At 54.5% G+C, this 18861-nt stretch overlaps 3 protein-coding genes across 6 annotated transcripts; 2 read left to right on the forward strand and 1 right to left on the reverse strand.

The window, feature by feature from the left end:
- Window positions 1–1771: 1771 nt before the first annotated feature.
- On the reverse strand, window positions 1772–3074 carry NPB (neuropeptide B). 2 transcript variants are annotated; one of them, XM_085522914.1, is made up of 3 exons: window positions 2953–3074; window positions 2260–2744; window positions 1772–1946 (listed from the first exon to the last, which is right to left on the reverse strand). In XM_085522914.1, exons 2-3 carry the CDS (start codon window positions 2455–2457, stop codon window positions 1818–1820), a joined length of 327 nt encoding a protein of 108 aa, XP_085379040.1. In that variant the 5' UTR covers window positions 2458–2744; window positions 2953–3074; the 3' UTR covers window positions 1772–1817. Both variants share the same exon structure in this region; 1 of them encodes a protein (XP_085379040.1).
- A 93-nt stretch (window positions 3075–3167) lies between these two features.
- ALYREF (Aly/REF export factor) lies at window positions 3168–7554 on the forward strand. The gene is made up of 6 exons (XM_015879891.3): window positions 3168–3467; window positions 3659–3790; window positions 5855–6002; window positions 6097–6160; window positions 6314–6491; window positions 7270–7554. The coding sequence occupies exons 1-6, from the start codon at window positions 3237–3239 to the stop codon at window positions 7282–7284; spliced, it is 768 nt and encodes a 255-aa protein (XP_015735377.1). The 5' UTR covers window positions 3168–3236; the 3' UTR covers window positions 7285–7554.
- A 153-nt stretch (window positions 7555–7707) lies between these two features.
- Window positions 7708–16025, forward strand: ARHGDIA (Rho GDP dissociation inhibitor alpha). 3 transcript variants are annotated; one of them, XM_085522909.1, is made up of 6 exons: window positions 7708–8005; window positions 12290–12499; window positions 12835–12918; window positions 13527–13603; window positions 13776–13839; window positions 14304–16025. In XM_085522909.1, exons 2-6 carry the CDS (start codon window positions 12310–12312, stop codon window positions 14501–14503), a joined length of 615 nt encoding a protein of 204 aa, XP_085379035.1. In that variant the 5' UTR covers window positions 7708–8005; window positions 12290–12309; the 3' UTR covers window positions 14504–16025. The 3 variants fall into 3 exon arrangements, with proteins under 3 accessions (XP_085379035.1, XP_015735378.1, XP_085379036.1); XM_015879892.3 differs by having other exon boundaries at window positions 7708–7770; XM_085522910.1 differs by lacking the exon at window positions 7708–8005 and adding an exon at window positions 9316–9606.
- Window positions 16026–18861: the final 2836 nt, after the last annotated feature.

Raw genomic sequence — 18861 nt, forward strand, 5'->3', positions numbered from 1 at the left:
CTTTGGCAGCTGTATAAGATAGATGTGCAGTTGGGATTCTGTGGTGTGCAGGGAGACCTGCAGGGTCCATCCTGTCACAAGGTGCTGCTGAGAGCCAACCATCCACATGTGTGGGAGCGCTCAGCCTCCCCATGGGGTGGGAATGGGAGAACTGTGGGGCTCCTGTCCTCTCCCAGAGCTCATAGGGTGCATCTGATGGGAGCAGTGGGTTCACTCCAGTCCCCAGTGTTGGGCCTGACCCACTCCAGTGAGTCTCTGCTGCCTGTGCTGCTCTCAGAGTAGGGGCTTCTGCCTCACTGACCCCTGTGTCCCCACAGCTCAGCCATCATCACAACCACCTCCACCTCAATGACAAACTGACTCCAGGCTGAGAGCATCTATATGCAATGAGCCGCCCCCAGCACCAACACAAGTACTGCTGTTATTAAAAACTGACAGAACCATTCCATTTCTGATCCTGGCGCTCGGTTACGTGCCTCTTGGTGTCATTTAATTACCAAAGAAGCTTCAGCTTTGCCTGCTCAGATGGGTGCGTGGTGGAGCAGTGTTCTGTGCAGCTGCCCACTGCTATTTCTATGCACAAAACATTTGCACATGACATCTCCCGCTTTGGGTGCCTGTGGGCCCTTTTAATTCTCATTTCAAGTCTGTATCTGCTCACATCCTGAGAGTCCCAGAGGGCAAAAATGAGCGTGGAGTCAAAATGAGGAAATAAATTAAATGAATTTAAAGTCTGTGAATAAGTATTTTTGTGGGTTTTTTTTTTGTTTGTTGTTTTATTTGGTTTTTTTCCTTCCTTTCCCAAGCACAGCTCAGGGCTTTGGCTCCAGCACCAATCCCAAAGTAGCCACCCCTGTGAAGTGCATTGCTGTGAGCGGTGGCAGCAGTGCTGGATATGTGGGGCTGTGCTGGGCCCTGAGTGGGGGCACGATGGGGTGGGGGCACCTTCACAGCATGGGGCTGGATCAGTCTGCCATCTATTCAGACCTATCCCTTGTTCAAGGGCCCCAGGGCCTGGGTCTGTCTGGGTGTGTCTGCTCGGGTGCTGGGTGCTGCCCTGTCTGGGGGTGCACCCTGGGGCTGGGCCTTTGCCTGCTGCAGGCAAAGATGGGGGCAGCAGGACAGGGATGTGAACAGCCATGGGCAACCAAAAGCACCATCCCTGTCCCACCAGGACAGTTGGACTGCAGCGCTGAGGCTGTGTCAGTGCTGATATGAGTTCCTGTAGATGTGCGAACCTGGAGGCTGAGTCTCAGCAGTGGCAGTGCTGGTGTTGCTGGGGGTGAGTGTGTGACTTCCCCTGACCTCAGCCCAGAGCATCTCCCACCCCAGGGTAAAATCCTTCCTCAGCTCAGCTTGGTGTGACCTGTACAACACCCCCCAGCTTCAGATTTGTCTCCTGTATTCTCAGAGAACTGCAGACATGGCAGGGAGGGGTAGGGGATTCATCAGCCATGTGGAAGACTTTCCCACTGCAGCAGCTCTGCTCACAGGCACTGTGCTCAGAGCTGGGCTGCTCCAAGCACTGGAAGATCAATTTCAATGGATTCCTTCTCCTTGCACTGTTTTTTTTTCACCTTAAGCTCAGCAGTGGGGCCCCAAGCTGTGCTCCATCCCCCAGTGCCTGTGGCACTACCCAAACTCCCACCCATTCCAGAGGGCACACAGCTCTGGGTGGGCACTGCTGCTCAGGGCACCCCTGTGTGCCCCAGATCCTGGTGGGCTCCCCCCAACCCCGAAGGCTTCCCTCCCCTTAAGGACAGACAACATCTTTCCATTCCACGTGCATTTATTGTCACTATAGTCACCGTGCCACCTCAGGCCCCCGCACACTCTGTGGAGCCCAAGGACACGGTTACAGCCACACTGCACTGCAGAGCACCAGGGACTCCCGATAGCAGCCGACAGCTCCGTAGCTTGGGGTCCACATCCGTCACACACGGCACCTGTGGGGAAAGAATCACAGAGATTCCTGGGTGGGAACTTTGGAGCGGGGCTGCCCGCAGAGCCGGGCAGGTATCAGGCATTGCTGGGATCAGGGCATTGCTGGGATCAGGGCATTGCTGGGATCAGGGCATTGCTGGGATCAGGGCATTGCTGGGATCAGGGCATTGCTGGGATCAGGGCATTGCTGGGATCAGGGCATTGCTGGGATCAGGGCATTGCTGGGATCAGGGCATTGCTGGGATCAGGGCATTGCTGGGGTCAGGGCATTCCTGGTACCAGCCCGTTCCTGGAGCGGAGTATCTCGGTACTCACCGCGGTGCGGAGCGGAGCAGCGGCACCTCTGCTGTCGGAGCGGCGGCTGTAGGGCAGGCGGCGGAGACCGGAGAGCAGCCCCGAGGCTCTGCCCACCGGGTACGAGAGCGGGGCGGCCGCCTGCCGGTACCAGGGCGCGGCGGGGCGGCACAGCAGCATCACGGCTACAGCCAGAGTCAGGCAGCGGGCGGCTCGCATCGTGCCGGTGGGAGCACAACGCTGCGGAACTGCCGCTCCGGGTCTTTATGGCCGCGGCCGCCCCCGCCGCGCAGCACGAGGGAAAGCGCCGCTCCCCGCCCACGGAACCGGGACCGGAGCGGCGGGAGGAGGCGGGGAGGATCATTCCTTGAACTTCCACTCCTGGCGGCACATGGGGCAGTGCTGCTGGACCTGCTGCGAGTGCAGCCACTTGAGGATGCAGTGCATGTGGAAACAGTGCGAGCACTGCCCCCACACCAGCGGGCAGTCGTCCCCGGGCACTTTGCCTGCGGCGTGGACACAAAGTCAGGAAGGGCCTGGTCGTACCGGACCGGGTACCATACCGGGTACGGGACCGGGTACCATACCGAGTACCATACCGGGTACCGGACCGGGTACCATACCGGGTACCAGACCGGGTACAGGACCGGATACGGGACCGGGTACCATACCCGGTACCGTACCGGGTACCGTGCCGGGCCCCGCCGCACTCACAGTCGGGGCAGCAGCCGTTGAAGGCCATGCGGCAGATCCCGCAGTTCTCGTCGTTCGCCACCCACAGCCACGAGGCGACTCCGCTCCAGCTCCGCACCTTCACCCTCATCGCCGCCGGAAGTGCCGCTCTCCGGCCCGCGCCGCCCCGCCGGAAGTACCGCCCGCCGCCCCCACGAGGCCCCTCCAATCTGAACGCGCGCCTCCGCCCGCCGGTCCCGCCTCTTCCGCTTCCGGCGTCGGCGCAGCGCGGCCGGAAGCGCAGGCCCCGGAGCGGAGCCGCCATCATGGCCGACAAGATGGACATGTCCCTGGACGATATCATTAAGCTCAACCGAAGCCAACGCGGCGGCGGTCGGGGCGGCGGCCGGGGAGGCCGGGGCCGAGGCGGCGTCACCCGCGGGGGCGGGCCCGGCCGGGGCGGCGTGGGAGCCGGGCGAGCGGGCGGCGGCCCCGTGAGGAACAGGCCGGTGATGGCCCGGGGCGGCGGCAGGAATCGGCCCGCGCCGTACAGCCGGGTACGGGCCGGGGGCGGGGGCGGAGCCCGGTCGGCGGGGCCCGGAGGGAGGGGACCGGTGTGCGGGGCGGGGGGCGGCGGTTCGTGGACGGGGCGGGGGCGGTGGGACGGGCGGCCCTTTGTCCGTTGCCGGCGGTCGAGCCGTCCCGGCGGGACCCGGCGCCGCTCAGCGAAACGTCCGTGTCGTTCCAGCCGAAGCAGCTCCCCGAGAAGTGGCAGCACGATCTGTTCGACAGCGGCTTCGGGGCCGGCGCCGGGGTGGAGACCGGCGGGAAGCTGCTCGTCTCCAACTTGGACTTCGGCGTCTCAGATGCGGATATCCAGGTACGGGCTCGGCGCTGTTCCCGGGGGGTTTCATTCATTCCATCGGTGCTGGGTGCTGGGGGTGGCCATAGAGCATTGCTGGCCCTGCTCCCATTGGAAGGGCCCTTCACACGGTGCCTGGCCCTTTGCTTCACACGCTGCTGGGGCTCTGAGCTGAGCAGTTGGAGTGGCTGGATTCAGAAGAGTCCCAGTCTTTATGGAGCTGTAGGTAATCACATATGAAATATCTCTACCACGATGCTGTGGGGGGGATGTTGCCTTCTCTCAGTCCTGCTGTGATTGCAGAGCTTAGCACAGGCTGTGTGAGCTTTTAAGGTCTGTGTAATTCCAGACGTTCAGTAGCTCTATATATACATCTATTGGCGCTGTTTTCATAGTACCTGTTTATGTACTTTTTGTTAAAGTTTTGTTCAGTCTCAAGGTGTTTTTATAGAAGCACCAGTGATATTGAGAAGTCTGGTCTGTGAGGGGGTACCTGCTCGCTCATGCTGTCATTTCCACAATTACCACATGTATCTTATGACAGATAAATGTTCTAGCTGAGTTACCAGCTGCAGCTCAATCCCTTGTTCCAGCTGTGCCCTGGGTGCAGGCTGTTTGCAGTCACTGTGCCTGCACAGCTGTGGGGCTGTTCTTACCCGTGGGCAACAAGTTGTGCAGAAACATCTGCAGATCCAAGGAGCGTCCAATCTGAAGGGTTTTACTGACTTAGTCACATTGCAAAGAGCTTTGGATGGTTTCTGGTCTTTGCGTCTCCTCTAGAAAAAAAATAAATCACTTCTATGTTTTCTTCTGTTAATTCATTCCTGTTCAACCTGTCTGCATCAGGAGTATTGGAAATGAGCTTTTTTAGGTCACCTAGTTATTGAGCGATGCACTTAAAACCACTGTTTTTTCCTCAAGTGAGTTTAGTTTCAGTTGATATACATTTCCTGTTTGCTGTAATCAGGCCCAAACGTGTAAAAGTGAATCTGTAAAGTTATCTCAACATAAGGAATGAATGTGTTTTATGTGGCAGTTCAGTGTTTCCTTTTCACAGTTGGCTTGAACTGCAGGAGGAGACAAACATCTGTGTATATTATATGTAGCAGCAAAGCTGACTTAATGGGTTTGTACCTCTTTGTTACTGCCCATCCCGTAATTTTCCACTAAGCTGCACTGATTGTTTTCTTGGTTTCTGTGCTGATTGTGTCATTAATATGGTTCTGCTCAGCTCAGTGCTGCAGGAGTGAGGGGCTGGAGGGAGCCTGGTACAGGTTGCTCTTGTAGGAGGTTGTGTGGTGCTGTGGCTCCAGCTTCTCTGCAGGACCGGGATGTGATGGAGCACCTCTCCTCCCATGTGGTGCTGTCTTCCAGAAAGCTTGTTGGGTGCTGTATGTTCATGTTTAGTAAATGGACACAGTAGAGAAACTCACTGACAGACTTGCATAAAGTGCAGCTGGCTTAAGAAGTGAAAATATTTATATGCTCCTTTCAAATGCTTGGATAGGAATTATAGAGATGGCTGGAATAGTGTTCGGGCTCTGCTGCAGGTGATATGGAAGGCAGCCTGTGGTGTCTGCTTTGGACACCTGACAATTCTGTGTGCTTCAAACATTTGAAGAGTGGGGTGTAGGTATAAACTTGCAAAGTAGTGAGATGTCCCCAGATGTACATCTTAGATGTAGCCTCTGTGAAACAAAATGGGTGGCTCCACTGTCGCAGCCTTCCATCGCTCGTGATGGTAAACGATGCTCTTCAGTAGAAGATTTCCTGCTTTCAGTTTATACAGACTGTCAGTGTCCCTGGGAAGAGGAGCAGGTCAGCATTCCTTGGGGCTGCTTTGTTGGCTGTATACAAGCACCCTTCAAGTGGTGGATATGAAATCCTGTTTGTTTCTGCCACCTGTGGCTGCTTTCTGGAAGTCTTTAGTTTCCTGTGTTCCTTCTTTCATTGGTGCTATTTGTGTGGTGTCAGGGAATGTACATGATATTGCTGAAAGCAGGAGCTGCCTGCACCTTCTCTGGGCTGCTCGGTGTTTGCAGAGCTGACTGAAGCATATTCACTTCTCCCTCTGTTTCTCAGGAACTCTTTGCAGAATTTGGGACCTTGAAGAAGGCAGCAGTGCACTACGACAGATCTGGACGCAGTCTAGGAACAGCAGATGTGCATTTTGAAAGGAAAGCAGATGCTCTGAAAGCTATGAAGCAGTACAACGGAGTCCCCTTGGATGGTGAGTCTCTGTGGCTGTCGTGTGCTTCTCTGCACGGCTGATGGCATCTGTGTGCCTGCCACACTCACAGGGTAACTGGCTGCTTTTCCTGCAGGGCGCCCCATGAACATTCAGCTGGTTACATCACAGATAGATACACAGAGGAGACCAGCACAGAGGTGAGAAGCCGCGGGAGTCGCTGTGCCAGTCAGCACGGGGAGTGAACTGGCCTGTGTAGGAAGCATGGAATCCTCCTCGTGTCCTGCAACCTTCTGAGTGCCTGTTGGGGTTAACCAGGATGCACTATAACAGTTGCTTTTTAAAAATCACAGTGTAAACAGAGGTGGAATGACCAGAAACCGTGGTGGTACAGGAGGATTTGGTGGTGGAGGTACCAGGCGAGGTAGTCGTGGTGGGAGCAGAGGGAGAGGCAGAGGGGCTGGAAGAACTTCCAAACAGCAGCTCTCTGCAGAAGAACTAGATGCACAGCTGGATGCTTACAATGCCAGGGTAAGTGCTGCTCACATGATGGTCACGGGTACCTACAGCATCCTTTTGATAAACACTGGCAGCTGGCTGGAAAGAGAAATTGTTTTTCAGGTCATTTGACTTAAATAGCCTCCCTCTAAAGCTGAGCATTGCCCTGTTCCTTCAGCTGCCTTAGCTCTCCACATCTACTGTTACTCATGAGTAAAAAATAGCCCCTTTTCCAACTTCTCCTGGCTTGTTGAAGCCTGTGTCAACCAGAATTGGCAGTAATCAAGATGTGTGATGAACGAAAGCTATGAACCAAAGCCCAAAGGGATAATAGGCTGGAAAAATGAAAAGCAAAAAGAAAAAACACATAAAATAACCAGCTTGGTGCTAAGAAAGGAAAAAAAGTCAATGATGCTGATCACCCTAATACAGATGGATGAGCAGAGCAGTGCACATGGTTTCTTTCACTCAGAATGAGCTTAGATGTGCCACAAGACTAAAGTCTTAACTGAGAATCAGTTAAGAAGTGATGCAGGGACTTGGCCCAAGCACTGAGGTGCAGTTCAGGTCTGCTCAATGTGTGCTGTGGAGCCGGTGGTCGGGCTGCATCTCCGCCATTGAGGCAGCAGCATCCTGGGGTTGGCAGGCAGGGCTGGAGGGGGGGGGGTCAGGGTTGGGGATGGAGCTGGGGGGGTTGTGGGGCCGTGGTGGGTTGTGGGGCCGTGGTGGGTTGTGGGGCCGTGGTGGGTTGTGGGGCCGTGGTGGGTTATGGGGTCATGGTGGCTGCTGACGCTCCTCTCTGCTCTTCCAGATGGACACCAGCTAAAGCGTTGAGCGGCGCATGGAAGGACTGCAGACATCTCATTCCATGCTGTGTGGCGGGAGGGGTGTGCGACTGTGGCTACTAATATCAAGGATGGGATTTGTTTTACTTTTATGTTTTGGAATAGGTTTTAAACTCATGTAAAGGTTTTTTTTAATTCTGAAGCCAGACCCGTTTTGTACCGAGTTATTTTTGGGATAAATTTTACTGGTTGCCTGTTGGGCCGAGGTGGCTTTTTCACCTTTGCCGTAATAAAATAGAACCGTGTCTAGAGCTCCGCCTGCTCCCTGCCGCGCGCTCCTTTCCCGCGCCCGCGCTGCGCGGCGAACGCGCGCGTACTCCCTGAGCCAATCAGAACGCAGCGTTGAAGCAGGAAGTGAGGAGCGGGACACGCCCTCGTATAACGGGAAGTGACGGGCGTGTCCCGGAAGTGCGGGGGTGCGCGGGCGGCTGGGCGGATCCCGGCGGCGTTGGACCGCGGCGCGGACGGTGAGAGCGGCCGGGACGGCGGGACCGGGCGGGGCGGGGCCAAGGGAGCGGGGCGGGGGGCGCCGGGATCCGCCATGTGCGCTGCGGCCGGGCCGGGTCCCGCGGGCTCAGCGCCACGGCCGGTGTCCGGGGCGCGGCCGAGGGGGCAGCGGGCGCCGTCCGGGTGTGCGGCGGGGAGCGGAGCGAAGAGCGGCGCCTTCGTGCCCTGAGGCCGCCGCTGTCGGACCGGAGCCGGGTGGGGACCCGCTGGCTTCAAATAGATTCTCCATAAATGGTTTCGAGCTTTGAAAGGAGGAACTTGACGGCGACTTCCCCACGGTTGGGTTCGTTTGGCGTTAGAGCCGAGACGTCGGTGCAGCACCGGGTGCAGGATGGAGCGGCAGTGAGCGCTGTCCGGGCTGCGGGGCCTCATGGCCGTGCCGGAAGGATGGTGCCGTTTCCCTGCCTGGGCGGGCGCGTTGCGTGAAGCCGTGACTTCCTTCTCTTAAAGAGCTCTCGGTTGTAGCACTCAATTATCGCTGTGAGAGCTTCAGGTCCCGGCCGTAGTGCTCTATATAGTGCTCTATGGGCTCGGTTCTCTTGCAGTGGTCCCGTTCTTGTCCCAGAGATGCTGAGTGGCGGCCGCTTCCACGTGGTGCGTAGGAGACATTTGCAGCTCCTGCAGTGTGGTCGTGCTGTAGCTCTGCAGTCGTTGTACTTACAGGTGCATAGTGCTCACCATGCAGCTTGTTTGAGTACGAGGCTGCAAGGGCTTCTTAAATCCGATAAGCAGTGGGAGCTGTCTGCTCGTTCTCGGGTGATGCTCGTGGCAGGTGATACCTGCAGGTGTTGTGCAGTGCAGGGCAGTGTCACCAGCACGGTGCACAACTGCGGATCTGGCTGCAGAGCACCTGGCAGCAGCTGCTGTGCGACCCACAGCTCCTCCCCACGCCTGGAGCTGTGGCAGGGATCAGCCTTAGGGCAAGGTGGGAGATCTCCATGCTCATAAAGCAGCTCAGCAATGGAGCACCCAGCACTGTGCTCCTGAGGCTAAACCTGCCTGCAGGCAGCACTGGGGGGGGTCACTGCTCTGCTGCTGCCACACAATTAGACCTGGCTCTGGGCAAGCTCACGTCTGGCCCCTCGAGCTGCCATCATACGGGGTGTCTGTGCTGCTTGAACTGGTTTTAGCAGCTCTTGTTTCCTGTTTCTGCAGCACAGCAGCTTGTGCAGCCCTGAGATGAACCGGGGTGGTTGAACCGACCTGTGTGGGAAGTAACCTTGCAGAAAGCCGCATTGGATTCCAAGTGGCTTTGCTGTGCAGCTTCATCAGCTTTCCCTTGTGCTGCAGGGAAAAAAGGAAGGGTGGGGACTGCTTGAATTGGCGCTGTGTGTGTCCGTGGCTGAGCTGAGGCCTGACGGATGTCCGAAGCCAATTAGGTCATCTGTAAAGGCTCTGACCACTCTTATGTCACTGCACAAGTACCTTGGGATCGTGGCCCTGGCATGTAAAGAAATCACTGCTCATCCCTGCCTGATAACGGTGTTCTTTTCCTAGCAGTGTTTCTATCTGGCAGAAGGTGGGGCTCGTGTGTTCACTGCTGTTCGCTCCTTGGTATCGCACTAAAAATACTGAGAGAACTCAGGAGAAACTGCTGACTTCAGGAAGCGGCGCAGGCAGCTGAGTGCAGATCTGCAGATGGGAAGTAATTTGGTTTCTGCTGCTTTCTGCAGGCCCCAGTAACCAGCAGAGCTTCCATTTCCAGACATTCTGGGACATCCCTGAGGCCGCAGTGCTCTCCTGTGGTTGAGTGCAGGGTGGCACAGAGGCAGCAGCTGCACTGTTCTGTGAGCCAGGTGTGTCTGCAGTCAGAGCCATGGGATCGGGCGGTGCCGCACAGGGTGCGCAGGTGCCTTCCGGGTTTCAAAGTTGCTGAGGGGGAATTCTTTGCAGAGGCCTTGGGGTGGTGCCTGGGTATGAGGCTCAGGGCTGAAGGTGCCATTGCTGCTGGAGGTTGGTGTTCTGGGAGGTTTCAGTCACGAGGCTGAGCCCTCTGAAGGGGTTGTGGCCTCAGGTCCCCATTCCTCTGCCCCCACCTCTGCAGCAGCATGTGCTGGAGCCATGATCCTACAGGACGTTGGGCATGGCATGAGATGGATGCCCGACCCAGTGTTCCAGTGTGTTGAGTCCCTCAGCTCTGCTGTGCCTAGCAGTACGACAGCTCCTCCTGCATGCACCCGACCAGCTCTGTTCTACTCATTCTAGGCTGTAGGAAATGCATTGTCGTAGAAGCACGGAGCAGCCTGATGCTGCTGGGAGCCTCCTTTCTCCCTGGCAGAATACTCAGGGCAGCAGCTGAGCACTGTGATGTGAGGCTGCACAATGCTGTGTGCTGGGAGCAGGGTCAGCCGGGTGCAATGGGAGCACGATGCCATCAGAACGCTGCAGCAGAGGGGCTGTGGTGCAGCCAGCTCCATGAGGCTCCTCCAGGCCTCGCTGCACGTTTTTCCTGTGCTTCCTTGCAGAGCTGAGACCCAGCCTGCCTTGAGCTCCTGTTTGGAACATTGCTTGCTGTTTCTGGTAACTTTGGGTCAGTTTGAAGAGCCACTTTTCACCCATGGACTTCCATGGGGTGCTCGTGGGGGAGGGAGGGGAGGGGTGAAGTCTGGCTTGGAGCTGAAACTGAGGGCAAAATGAGATTAAGCACTGGAACAAATGCTTGAGTGAGTGTTTGTTGAACACTTTTGGGAGCCTTCAAGCTTTCTTGGATGGGAGCCTAAAGGAAATGACTGGTTTCGATATGGATTTTCTAGGGTGAGAGCTACTCGGTTGCTCATGTATGGCATAAGATTTGAATGTAAATTTCCATGGCAGTCAGTGCCAGGGACCTGGAGAATCCCTGTCTGCTGGTAGAGCTCAGTCAGGTTTTGATGCCCGCTGCAAGTTCCCTATCCTTTGTGCACCCATGTTGGTGTCCCAGCCTCCCTGGGAGATGCTGCCAGCCCAGGGCAGCTCAGATTTACTCTTGTGTTTGGCTGGGGGTTCACCCACATGGGATCTGGCAGCACCTCATCTCAGTGCCAGCATTGAGCTACAGCCCTGGTGCTGTGCTGGAGGCCGCTCTCATACCCTGGATCAGCCATAGTCATCAGGCAGAGATGTGCAACGTATCGCTCTAATTTGTCTCCTTGGCAGAACATTCCTAATATTTATGGCTAAAAACACCATCTACACATACCTCTGCTGTGGTGCTCTTGCAGCTGTCGCCAGGCTCAAGATGGAGGCAGACACAACTTGTCTTGTGTCACTGCACAATGTGCTCTGTGAGCTGTGTGTGCTCAGTGCCAGCGCTCAGGTTTTTCTCTCCCTGTCTGGGTGACACATTGGGTAGGAATGAAGTCGTTGAGTTAAGGGCTGTTATGTCAGCTAGTTCCAAGAGGAGAAGAGCAAATAGCAGTTGGCTTATGTAGTATAGCCTGTGCTGCAGACTTTGGGTTTTCCTTTACAAGTCAGCATTTCTGGATGTATCCTGGTCTTCTGTGGGGGCACGTGGAGATCAGAATTAAGATCATAGTGTTGATTTATTTGGAAACTGGATGGCAGAGCAAAGAATGCAGTTTTCCAGTCTGAGTCATGTGTGCTGATACACGACTCCAGACAGGAATGCAGAATGGGACGTGGAAATGCCAGGTAATAACGGGAATACCTGCATCCATCTGCACGTCATTTGTGGAGGATTTTGTCTGAGAAGCCTTTCAAAAGTTGTCAGCTGAGTGTTTTTTAAGCCCTCAGAGCAGTCCAAGCTGATGTTTGCTGTAGGATCACCCGTAGGGCAGCACTCCTTGTGATGCATCAGGAATTACTGACACTTTTTCCTGGTGTTTTGATGGCTGTTGGACCAACTCTCAGCTGGGTGTTTCCTGGTTACACTGTGCTCTGGAGCTTACAAAGCAGTGCCAAGCTGCACGCCGGTCTTCAACCCATGTGTTTGCCCAGCTCTGTGACACATATCTTTGGAAAGGATCAGGATGAGGTCAGCTGAGCCAGGTGTCTCCTTCCATTGTAGATTCTGATTGAATTACAAACTGTGAGCTCCAGATTGCAGCTGAGGCTTCTGGCATTTGGGCCAGCGATGGGGCTGGGCCTGTTCTTCTCCTCACCAGGTTGTACTGTGGAGAAGCAGAACTGAGCTGGGTTTATTCTGGGCTCAAGCTGATTGCAAGTGAAAGCATCACTGAGCTGTTCATGTGGAGGAGTTGTTTTTTTCTATGGCGTGGGCTATTTCTCTGTTGCAGCTGCTGAACAAAGCACAGAGGCTGATTATTTTTCTCAATCCTCTTGTAAGGGCTGAAAATGGGATCTTGGCTGCTGAGGGAGTCTGGGCAGGCTGGGGGGGGCACAGGTCCTTGACAGCAATGTACCTCTGGAGTGGGGAACCTGGTGGGTGAAGGACCTGTGGAGTCAGGGCTGTTTTTGGATGGCTGGTTTATGCCAATATGCAGCAGATAGCTACAGTTAAACGTCTCCTCCCTGCTTCAGTGTAACTCGCGTGTGTGAAGATGGCAGAGCAGGAGCCAACAGCAGAGCAGCTGGCCCAAATCGCAGCTGAGAATGAGGAGGATGAACACTCCGTCAACTATAAGCCACCTGCCCAGAAGAGCATCCAGGAGATCCAGGAGTTGGACAAGGATGATGAGAGTCTGCGCAAGTACAAGGAGGCACTGCTCGGTGCTGTCACCGTGACTGCAGGTGAGCTCCACTTCTGGCTCCCCGGCCTCAGCTCTGCTCCTGTCTGGGAGCTGTTCTCTCCCCAGCTCTTTGTGACTTGGTGTGAGTATAGCCAGGAGCACAAGGGGCAGTGTCTGCCACTATTCAGTGGCCCCTGGAATAAAGCAGTGGGACTGAGGGGTTGTTTTCTGACCTCTGAGGGAGATGTTCTGGGAGAGAGTGTGGGCTGGGTGTAAATCACACAGGTTGGAGCCCTCACTGGTTTTCTCACTCTTTCAAGAACTTCCTTGGAAGGGGAAACGAGTTGCTTGGTACAAGGGCTAGTTGTTTAACAGCCTTTTATTTTTGTCTTCTAGATCCCAATGCTCCAAATGTGGTGGTGACCAAACTGACGTTGGTCTGTACTACTGCTCCTGGCCCTCTGGAGCTGGACCTGACAGGTAGGCTGGGAAACAAAAGCAGCCCTTCTCTGAGTCAATGCTGGTTAATGTGGGGTCTTCAGGGAGGTGTTGCCAAGGCACTGATGCTGTGGTGGGCAGCTCACCTGCATGTCCAAAATGCCTCTTTGCTGGATGCAGAGCCAGGTGCCGTGGTCAAGAGGATTTCCCACCTCAGCTTGCATCTCAGCAACCCTATCTCAGCAAAGGCCTTTCAGCTTTCTCTATATTGCATACCTTAGTTTTATAAATGTCTGAGCTGCCAGCTGGGGGAGCCAGCCGTCCTCCAGCCTGCACAGCCGCACTAATAGCAGCTTCAAGATGGTGACAGCTTTGGAGCAGACATTTACAAAGGAACATCCTTGAGTTAAGTGCACTGTTATGCTGCAGTTCCCTTTCTTGGGGGAGCACTTGGCCACCTCAAGTAGCACAAGCAGCATATCAAGGAGAGTCCTGAATTGCAAGAATAAAAGGATAAAATGCATACTTACAAGCAGTAAGGGTCCAGTCCCCTGTTGTTGCAGATACTATCCATTTTGCCTTTTATAGATGAAATCCTTTCCAAAGCACGATGCAAATGGACTCAGAGCAATTGTTTACTTTCTATGTAGGTGACCTGGAGAGCTATAAGAAACAAGCTTTTGTGCTGAAAGAAGGTGTGGAATACCGGATAAAAATCTCCTTTAGGGTAAGGATTCAGATCTGCAAACTGAACAACTGGTGAAAATTGGAGCACTTGATCACTGCAATTCCATCATAGGGCCCCCAAATAGGTGTGATGGAGGAAATATTTCCCTGCAGTGGGTGGGGTGGGCAGCGTGTGGAGATATGTCTTTGACAGTCTATGCTTGTCTCTGCAGGTTAACAGGGAGATTGTGTCAGGGTTGAAGTATATTCAGCACACATTCCGGAAAGGAGTGAAAAGTAAGTGCTTCTCTGTGTTTTAGGTAGTGCTTTTTGTGAGGGCTTCCTGCTCTTTCTGTTGCCGTGATGGATGCTTTTGTGTGGGTACCCCAGCAACTCAAAGTGGAAAGAGATGTTCTTTAGCAAACTCTCTGCTGTGGCAAGGTGTGGAGGTTTCTGGCTGCGCTGCAGGGAGCCACCTGTTGTGCTGGCTCTGCCTGTGCTTGAGCTTGGTGTGCACTCACTGCTGGAGACTGGAGTTGAACAGATTGCTGCTGTGTGGACAGCAGTACGAGTGCTGGGTTTTGCTCCTTCTGGAAGGAGCTGTTTCTGGAATGAGTGGAGCTGTTAATGTGGGTGATGTTCTTACAGCTGCTTTTGCTGTTTGTGAATTGTAGTGATCGTAGACCTTTCATTTGCTTTAGCCTCGCCCCAAATACATTGGAAGCTTTTAAATAGCTTCCTTCTTCCTCTTTTTTTCGTAGTTGACAAGACTGAATACATGGTTGGGAGCTATGGGCCCCGAGCAGAGGAATACGAGTTTCTGACCCCCATGGAAGAAGCTCCTAAGGGCATGCTGGCCCGGGGCAGCTACAACATCAAATCCAAATTCACAGATGATGATAAGACTGACCATCTGTCCTGGGAGTGGAACCTGACCATCAAGAAGGAATGGAAGGACTAGCCCTTCCCAAAGCTAATCCCCAGAGAGCGTGAATCAGACAAGTGGCTACCGTAGAAATCCCTCCCTGTACCAAAGTGCTGACATTGGAACCCCCCTTACCTTTCATCCCCTGTTAAAATTTGATCAGAGTTTTGTAATGTGCCCCCTCCCGAGAGAATCACTGAATCCAGTTGACCAAACCGTGCTGTCTGCATCTGATCTCCAGCTGCCCGTCCTGGGGCCATTCTGTCCCAGCACTGAGGTGGGAGCACTTGCTCCTTTCCCAGGCCCTTTGCTGCTTCTCACCTTCCTTTATTCTGGTTGGTGCTGAAGAGGAGATTTCTATATTCTGTGTAGGATTTTGTGCTTAGCTTTCCTGTGCACAGCTCAGGGTAGCTACTGCCTCCAAGTAGCTGAAGAACTTTGATGCCAGGCAGCTATTTGAATTTCTTTGTTGGCTAAAATCATGTTCAGCCCGCCCCTACCATCCATTTGGTGTCCTGAGAATGCTGGCACCTTCATTTGTGGATGTTCCCCGTAACCATGATGCCTTAATGTGTAACACGTATCCTCTAGGGAGGGGGCCCTGCCCCTGTTACACTTTTTAAATGCCACCGACCCTCCCCATGTCTGTTGACATAGCACTCATTTTGGTCACGCCCCTCATGGAATATTAGGAAAGATTCACAACTTCCCGCTTTGCTGCTGGTCCATTCTTCACTCAAGACTGGACATCTCCAGAAGGGAGGGCAGTGTGACATCCCAGGTGACATCTAGCCCTTTCCCCAGGCCGTCCCTCCCACTGCCCAGAGAGCTGCCCTGGCCTGGTATGCAGAGCTCCGGACTCTCTGGGCAGCCCCGATGCCTCCAAGGCACAGAGGGGGTTGCGAGGCAGGTAGGTGCGGGAGTCACCAGTGTTGCCATCACCTCAGACTTCTCATTGCAGCCAAAGTAGCTGCAAAGCACTGAAATACCAGGATAGCACCTGCCCTCCCAGCTGTTTTGGGCTGAGGATGGACTAGTCTGTTTCTGCAGCTGCTCTCCTGATGCGATCAACAAAGAGCTTGCAATGGTCAAGTATTCAGAAGCGGTTAATGCCTTATGTATCTGTTCTGCCTTTAAAATCTGTGCCTGGCGTGTCAGTATTTATTGCCTTGACACTCTACTCCCTCCTCCCTCGTGCCCATAGCAGACCCTGCAGCAGTACAGCCTGCTGTCCGCAGCTGTGCTGATGTGGCACTTAGGGGTGACGGGGGCCTCTGGGGCCTGCGACCCCCCGACCACTGGGCAGGCATGTTCCAGCTCCACAGCCCTCTTATTTCGATCCTCCCACATTGAGGTTGTATTAGAACTGGGACCAAGTACATGTGGCTTTCTCGTAGCTACGTCTTTGCCTCTAACTCTCCTCTGCCCTGCCCCTAGAGAGATTTTTGTTCATTTGATTTGGTGCATATTGTCTGTAAATCCTAGACCCAGGTTAACAGGTTTGGAATCATCGTCTGCTTCTCCTTTTATGACAGTTAAATAAAATCTTTGAACTGACTGTTCTGGATCTGGTCTGGGTCTTTGACAGGAAGTGGTAGAACTTCTCTTCCAGAAGTGATTTCCACAAGTGCCACAGGTGGGGAGGAGAGCAGAATCTCTGGGTTCTCTCTGTCATGTAACAGGGGATGGGGAAGTCCTTGCCAGAGCAGAAAAAACAAGAGGCCTCCCACTGATGTTTCCCCTTTGCTGCTCTCAAGAGCTTCAGTTTGAGATCGATCTTATGCTGCTCAGCAGTTCTGTATGGCCTGCAGCATGAAGGGTGAGAAGGAGGGACGTGGACATGGTGGGTCTTAGAGACTGTGAGGTCAGGGGCATTTCCTGCCAGCTGGGAGCAGGTGGGTTCTGAGCCCCGGCCTGTGCCAGCATGCAGGTATGAAGTGAAATTCCTGTGCAGTCAGGAGAACAGAGGAAGCATTTGGAGGGACAACAGAACCTAGGAGAGGTGGTGTGTGATAAGAGCCTGCGGATGTTTACAGAGCTGGTTTGTGATAAGGATAAGAAACTTCACAGCGTAGCTGCGAAATGCTGAAGAATGTAGGAGTTGTAAAATGGGCTCAGCCCTGCTCCTGCTCTTGTGAGCTTGTAATGGGAACTAAGAACTGAGTACAAGAGGGAACCTGCTGTGCTGACAGCAAAGGCCTCCTTTCTTCTCAGTCCCCTGACAGTTGCCACACTTGTCAGAGGCTGCAGCTGAAGGAAAGGACACGACTCAGAACCTGTGAGTGAAAGGGCTCCTGTGAAGTGTGCTCAGCAGGGCAGGAGCTGTCTGCACAGCTGGAGAAATGCTGTCAGCACCTGCGAGATCCTGCACTCACAAGTCACGCTTTGCTGGTGTTGCTCCTTCCATCAGCTGTGCCCAGCAGTGTTCTCCTGTGTTCCTCTCTGCTGTGGTGCAGGGATGTGAGAGGCAGAACAGGAGCAGGATCTTGAGCAGATGTCACCCGAGTGTCAGTTAGAGCCCAGATGTGCTGATAAAAACCAACAAAGGCTCTCCTTGTGCTGGCCCCTAACAGCCGCTGTGCGGGCAGTTAGTGTCACAGTTAGATCCTGTCTGATGCAATCTTCATCTCCCTGGCAAATCTTTCCAAACTCTGGACGTTAGTATTTCTGACAGCTCATTCTTGTGGTAGTGGGGTGTGGTGAGGTATGATGTCAGGGTGGGGGGGGACAGGGATGGAAACACAGGAGGGCTGCAGCTCAGAGGTTGGACTGCCTGTGTATCCACCAGAGTGTGGGACCAGCTGCAGGGTAGCAGGCTGAGCACTGCCTGCAGGCAGCAGAACCACATGGAGGCATAGGCAGCCCAGGGCATGCATGGCTTTGCTCATAGACTGAGCAGCACATGGTGGTTGGGAGGACCAGGGGATTGTCACTGCTTGTGGTTTCCAAGCAGAAGCTTCAGCTCTTTCTGGGTAATGCATATCACGAATCTTTGCACAACAGTGGGCTGGGCTGCTTTTCTAGTTCGGTAGCTGTGTGTGTTGCAGCAGCTTTGACGGTTGCCACTGCAAAGCAGGAGAGCTGAGTGCTGCAGGTGTGGCTGGGTTCACATGCATCTGCTCCAATGGCAGCCTGAGATACCTGAAGGAAATGGAACTTATTAATTAATGTCTCAGCAGTGCTGGAAAGCCGTGGTGCTGCCTGGTTCAGGGAGCATTCAGTTCCAGATTACAGTCCCAGCAGTAACAAGACATCAGAGGAAACATGCTGCCATGTGTACAGACAGTGCCCTATCTGTGCAACCTTATTTCTGTAGGCATTGTAGGACAGGGACATTTAAACAGATTTTTTTCAACTGAGAGGAACGGACTGTTTGTAGAAAGCTCGAAGGTGGGTGTAAGGACAGGATGCTGCATTGCATGAGGAAAGATCCCCACTGAGAACAAGAGGGCTGCAGCACCTTCAAGATGTCAGCGTTGCTTTGCCTCGTCAGCACAGCTCAGCAAACACTGCATCTGCACATGGGCCCCGCTGGCACAGCTGACGTGTGGCAACATGGTGGTGGCTCAGTGCCTCGTGCCCAAAGACGACTGGCAGCAGAACTGCTGCTTCTCCTTGGCTGCTGCACAACTCGCCCCTGCCAGCACCAGGTGATGATGCTCTGGCAGGAGTTGGCTCAGTTCACAGCCCGGCCCCTGCAGCAGAAGCATCCCCATAGAGCCCTGCTTGTCGATAATGAGCCCATAGAGCCCTGCTTGTAGACAATGAGCCGTTTGCTCAGGTCAGGGGCTGCCAAACGCTCTCTTGCACATGGAAGCAGCCAGGCTCTGAGGCAGCCAAGTATGAGCAGGTGTGGGATTGTTTTCTGCTGCAGCCCATTCCCCACCCTGGCTGCTTGGCATGTCCGTACCTGCAGCCCTGTGAGCTGCTGCCAGGTGCCAACAGAACCATGGGGTTGGATGTGATGTGTGCAGGTCCAGCCCCTTCCTAAGGCAGGTTCCCTACAGCAGGTTGCACAAAGAACATCCAGGTGGGTTTGAACAGCTCCAAACGGACCCTACAACCTGCTGCACCCACATCAGGCATTTCTCCCGTTAATGTGGAACATTCCGGGTTTCCTTCTGCCCGTTGCCCCTTGTCCCGTTGCAGGGCACAGCTGATGGCAGCGCTGCCCTTTAGATCCCGATAAGCACCGAGCAGCTCGTCATCCAGCTCCGGCCGTTATCAGCGGGCAGCCCCGCTGCCAACACCGCAGCCAAAGGCCGCTCACGTTCTCCACGGGGCCGGGCGTGGCAGCCGAGCTCCGTGCTGAGCCGAGGAGCTCCTGGCTCCTGCCCACCGGGGCTGCCCCTCGTGCTCCCGACACCCGTCGGGTCCCCGCTCGTAACGCGGCC

The sequence above is a fragment of the Coturnix japonica genome, chromosome 23, assembly GCF_054131305.1.
Source record: "Coturnix japonica strain WE chromosome 23, WE-NBRP24, whole genome shotgun sequence".
Classification (NCBI taxonomy): Eukaryota; Metazoa; Chordata; class Aves; order Galliformes; family Phasianidae; genus Coturnix; species Coturnix japonica.